At 52.4% G+C, this 5,914-nt stretch overlaps 1 protein-coding gene across 1 annotated transcript; it reads right to left on the bottom strand.

Annotated features, from left to right (window-relative positions):
* Window positions 1-3,806: 3,806 nt before the first annotated feature.
* Window positions 3,807-5,639, bottom strand: LOC123048732 (UDP-glucosyltransferase 29-like). The gene has a single exon (XM_044471774.1). The coding sequence runs from the start codon at window positions 5,372-5,374 to the stop codon at window positions 3,977-3,979; it is 1,398 nt and encodes a 465-aa protein (XP_044327709.1). The 5' UTR covers window positions 5,375-5,639; the 3' UTR covers window positions 3,807-3,976.
* Between the last annotated feature and the right edge of the window lie 275 nt (window positions 5,640-5,914).

Genomic DNA, 5,914 nt, shown 5'->3' with positions numbered 1-5,914 from the left:
TTTTCCGCAATCCAAAAACGCCCCCGACTTGTATTCCTATGCCGTGGTCGACGGTTCCACCATATGCATTTCATCTCTGGAGCAGGCCATAGGCACCTACACCTTTGACACGGTGAGCAGGAAATGGAGCCAAGCTGCGCACTGGGCACTGCCTTTCTTTGGCAGAGCTGAGTATGTCCCCGAGCTCGGCCTCTGGTTCGGCCTCTCATCCTGCAACCCCTTCTCCAGCCTATGTGCTCTCGATCTCTCAGCAATGGACCCTGGGCAGCCACCAAAGCTGCAGCATACTTGGGATTATATCGATCTGCCCGAGGAAGAGCCGTGGTCGCCGTCCCAGCTGCACCTCTTCAGCCTTGGCTCAGGCAAGTTTTGTGTCGCCGCCTTCTTCGGGACCGAGTTGGGCACCTGTGGTATGTCGGCGTACAATTCAAACTATGAAGCCACGTTTCGCAGGGAGTGTGCCGTCTTCACGGGCCTGGAGGTGAAGCGCTGAAATGATGGTGAGGGTCCTCTCCAGTTCATCAAGCACATGTCCAAGCGTTTCAACGTCGGAGACCGTAACATCGAGTGTGTGCTGTGAATAAATATTTGTGAATCTCTGATGATGGATCATAAACTTTTTTAACAGGACATGAATTATTAGCTTTGTATAAGAAGGTGTTAAATGGATTAGTTGATGGAATTGCTTGATGCCACCGCCATTTTTCCGCCGCGCTGCTATATGTGGTAGCAATAGCAACCATTTAACAATCAAATCATACAGATGAAACCTCAAACTTCAGGAATCAGCCAGAGTCTAGAGATCTCGTACAAATATACGTACAGTCTATACTCTATAACTGTAGATAGCAAAGTAGATGCATGAGGTACTTATTTCACTTATTCACACAAGACAAATTGCATTTTTATTGCAAGAACTTTAAGTTCAAGGCAAATTAGGCATGGACCACGCAACTGACTAAAAGTTTGGGTAACTGTCCTCACAATGCACACAAAAAAGACCATTGGGTAATTTGTAATTGAAAATATTTTTTTAATGAGTGCACAAATTGCTGGGAAAGAATGTCACTTTTGCAGCGGTACAGCCATGATAATGTTCCATCTCCAAATTAAGCGACAAAGCATCAATTGTACTTAGAAATATGATGAGCAAGTAAAAGCTTAATAATCCACAAGCTTGATTGATAGAAAAGAAGTTCCTCCAATATGCCACTCTCCAAATTCCAAACAAGAAAATATCTTCCATTTTCCTTGTAAAAATATACTGACAACTTGCAACCTGCTACAGTTTTAAGAAAGTTAAGTATTGATGATGAGTTGTTTCGACAGTGCTCGGTGTGCTAATTCCTTTTTCCCTCATAATGTTTGTGCAGTGCTGCTATTCTTAATCTTTTCACAATCTATATCTTTCATGTGCATGTGTTTTATAGTGTTACATATAAGAAGCTATCATATCTCTGAAGACAAGAAACTGAATCCTTTCATTTTCCTTCCAAAAAAGCTTTTTGTGAGCATATTGTACATGCAATCAAGTTAGTCGTTTTTTATTAGTAGCACAAAAATCATCTAGTTTGCTCGAGAGTTGAGTGATGTTAGTTTTACAGATGCATGATGAACTGAATATGGAATTTTCCAACTGTTGGAGTTGAGTAGTGCGTATCTTGAATGCTATCTTGTTCATTGCCATATTGGCGTCCTGTTGTATCTTCATACCCATTAGTCCTCCTGGATTTTGTACTTCCTTTTTTGAAGCAAGTACTAGCTGTTCAATAATTGCTTGGGTTAATCTTCCCAGCTAAGGGGTCTCTCATGATGATGGTTCCCGGCCTGGTGGGACGAACTAAGCACCCCCTTTGTCGGTTCCGTCCTGGGCACTTTGGGTGGCCCATGACTGCATACATGGTGATTCCCCAAGACTTGACGTACAAGACAAGAAAAGGCGGAGTCGTGAAGTGTTCTACCTCCTTAGGCGTAACCGACCTAGTTGTGTAAACCATAGGACCCTGATATTCTATAAACCAAGGGGCTGGCTCATTGTAGAACACATTAGAATCTCTTGTTACTTTGTACTCTGTACACCCCCAACTTAATAAAACACAAGCATGACGTATCGTCTTATCTCTCATGGAGAGTCAGAACCCAGGTAAAACCTTGTCTCTGTTACTATCATGCCAAGTAGCCTAGCTTAGGATACCCTACCGGGGGATCTATCAAATTTAGCTCCGACAACGATGGCCCATACATGTCCTGCTAGGTGAACGTCGTGGTGCGACGATATGTCGGGCCAGATGTTCGTTTTCGGCGGCGTCACCCTTGTCGCCAACTCGACTGGCCACCTCGGCCAGGTCAACGTTGTCGCTCCAGGCTGGATCATAAGATTCGGCAACATGGAGTACACCCTGGATCTCCACGGAGGAGCTGATCCTCTTGGGATTGGCATCTCGTCGGATTGAGAAACAGACGCTGGATTGGGACTCGGTGTCAAATCGAATCGTGGAGTTGTCAGAAAAAGTCGATTTTTTGACCCACCCACCACCCATTTTGTTGCCAAGGTCGAAGATATTACCGACGTCCTTGAAGGGGCCACCGATGAGTTTGAAGACATGGAAGAGGAGGTTGGCAAGTCTCTGGACTTCAGGCTTTCTTATGTTTTCTGAGAAGAAAAAAAGATATCATTATTTTATTTAATAAACTTCCGTCTCGTACAGAGTACTATATGATTTTACCGTTTGTTTCATCAGAAACAATCTGGGTCGGAAGGATTCGAACCTCCGATAATGGGACCCCAAGAGTCGAAAAAAATAAGATATCATTATTCTATTTAATAAACTTCCGTCTCGTACAGAGTACTACATGGTGGAACGCCAAAAGCTAGCAACAACGACAATGATGACGCCAACGGCAACAACGACATCGACCCCAAGAGTCCTCCACACAACGTGTCACGACACGAGAGGGAGCCCAACATTGAGTTCAGTCCCTATGATAAGGACATCCTGAGCGAAATCACTTGGCACTCCACGCCACGACGGATGCCGGGAGAGGCTGATCAGGTCTGCTAAGTAGCTTGCCAGGGATAAAGAAAAGCTGCTCGCGCGGCTCAGATTGTCGAAGAACACCGGCAATAGGTCCTCTAGTACGAGGAGGACGTGAAGAACAAAAAGAAGTGGATGGCGGCCTTAAGAACGGACCAGCCAAGCATGGCAGAAAACATGACGAAGGACTTGGACGCCGCCGCAGACCACAGTGCGGTTTCTAAACACATGTGGGCTAAAGACATGCACCCAAGTGCAGCAGATCGGCTTCCAAGACGTGATGGCAGGCAAACCGATGCGGGAAAACGGGCTTCCAAGGTGGTGGGACATCGCACGAAACACCACGCCGACGCGTCGCGCATCGTGGGCAGCTCGGACACCCGGAGTAGGGAAAACCCGAGGCACAACGTGCCATGCCGCCATGAGACATCGGTTGAGCAGACATCTTGGCCGCGCGAGCAGGCTAGGAACCGATGGTACAGACTGACATTCTTCAAATACGATGAGGAGTTGAGGACACCGACAACAACCACACATCATAGCATTGACACTCTCCGCGATCTAGTGGGGCATCTGTGATCTGCCCGCCTTGTTTCTCTTATCGGGTGGTCACCCACCCCTTCCCGTTGAACTTTAAACTCACGAACTCTCTTTTACAAATAGGCACCGATGTTTCAGAAAAATCCAGTTTATTTTTCTAAGCACCTAGCATTGTACAATGCCTCACAAGTATGGCGGGACCACATACCTTACGATTTGGGAAGGCGTCTGTGGGTTGCGGCAGCCGCTGCGCCAGTCACCGTCCGTTCTTTTTTTATTCTTGACAAAAACTGCTTTAAAATGAAAAAAAGTCCAAAACAAACCTTAAACTTGTACGGAAAAGCCCACTAATTTGGTCTACAAGTTCAAAATTTATTTTGGACTTTTCCTTTAAAAGCCCACTAATTTGGCACGGCCTGGCCCTTGCCACAGAGCCGCGCCATCTTCTGTAGCAACGTCCCGATTTGCCTGTCATCGCCGTTGTTCCGCGCCACCACCTCCTGCAGCTCCCACGCACGGCGGCTCGCCGCCTGCCCTTCTTCCCCGTTCACAGCCACGCACACTGCATGCGCCACATCCTCCGCCTGGAACTCCCCGAACTGCTCCTGCTTCACGCGCGCGGCCGCCGCGCCCACCTCCAGCGCGAGGTTGGCGTTCAGCGGCTGGTCAATGTGCAGCGGCAGCGCCACCATCGGCACCCCCGCCGCCATCGACTCCAGCACCGAGCTCCACCCGCAGTGGGTCAGGAATGCGCCGCAGGAAGGGTGCGACAGGATGCGCCGCTGCGGCGCCCACCCTTCCACCACCAGCCCGCGCGCCGGCGCGAACCCCGGCGGCATGGACCTCGCCGCGCCGCGGGCGTCGTCCTCTGCGTTCGGAAACCGAACCACCCACAGGAAGGGGACCCCACTGAGCTCCAGCCCGCGCGCCACCTGGGCCATCTGGCGCTCCGACATGAAGTACTCACTGCCGAACGAGACGAGCAGCACGGTGCCCGGCTCCTTGCCGTCCAGCCACCGCATGATGCGGCCGCCGTCGCGCTCCTCCCCCGATCCACCGGAGTCGACGAGTAACGGGCCGGTGGGGACGATCTCCTTGCCCAGGAGCTGCGACAGATAGTCCATGTACTTACCCTCGATGTCGGCGCAGGACTTGATGGCCACGAACCCGGACGAGCGCTCCAGGCTGAGCGGTACGCGGTCGCGCTCGGGAACCAGGGCGGTGCTGTCTTGGCGGGCGGCGAGCATCGCCGTGTACTTGGCATCCTCGTCGACGCCGCCGAGGCTGATGGTCTCGAACGGGAAGGCGCTGGGGTGCCGGTCCGTCTTCAGGCAGTGGGCAAAGAACGCCTTCGCAGCGGCGCCGCAGGTGGCGAAGTGGACCGCCGGCACGCCGCGCGCCTCGGCCTCGAGCGGCGCCCACGGCTGGATGAAGTCGTAGACGAGGATGTCCGGGGTGAGCTCGTCGAGGAGCGCGCCGAAGCGCGGCGCGGCGAGGTCGCAGGCGCGCTTGAGGACCGGCATGAGGCGGGCCGGGAGGCCCTTGGTGGTGTGCAGCGCGGGCGGGAGGTCAGGGAGCACCGGCAGGTGGAGCTCAACGAGCTTGATCCTGTCCGTCTGGTGATGTGCGAGCGACGCGAGGTTGACCGGCGTGGAGACGAGGTGGACGACGACGTTTAGGTGGTTGTCGGAGGCGCTGGCGACGAGGCGCTTGGCCAGCTCGATGTACGGGCTGATGTGGCCGTGCGCCAGCCACGGGAACATGACCACGCACATGCGCTCGCTCTCCGCCTGCGCCATGGCGATCGATGAGCTAGCTGGGAGGAGCTTCTGGTTCAGAGTACTGCTAAACAGTGCCTGGGTAGAATTCTTCTTCTTGCGGTGTGATCTGCGGCCGGCGGGGGCCGTGGATTTATGGATGGAGAGATCGTGTCTGGATCCGCGAGGGGGCTAACCGTCGACGACGTATGGGCACAGAGCTCAGTGAGTGAGGGGAGCGCCGCGCGCAAGCTCCCCGGAGGTCAGGAGTTGCGGCGTCAGCATGGGTGGCGCGCGGAGTCACTCGTCCTAGCTTCCTAGGCCACGGGTTGCCGGGGACCCGAGGCGCGTGTCGGGCTTCTTCCATCACGTCCGTGACTTTGGGTCAGGATGGGGCACGAAGCACGACGGCGCGAGGTTAGGTGGCTGGCGGCCTGGTTCGAATTTGTTTCCTATTTACATTACATATCAAATGTTCTTCCCCGTCTACTATATCACTAAGCTTCTTAGACTAGCCACAATGGGTATAGAGTAGTAACATGCAACATTGGCATGTTACTACTCTATGTTACTACCTCTATA

This window comes from Triticum aestivum, chromosome 2D, assembly GCF_018294505.1.
Source record: "Triticum aestivum cultivar Chinese Spring chromosome 2D, IWGSC CS RefSeq v2.1, whole genome shotgun sequence".
NCBI lineage: Eukaryota > Viridiplantae > Streptophyta > Magnoliopsida > Poales > Poaceae > Triticum > Triticum aestivum.
Note: the sequence above shows the minus strand (reverse complement) of the source record. Positions and strands in the feature narration are given on the sequence as shown.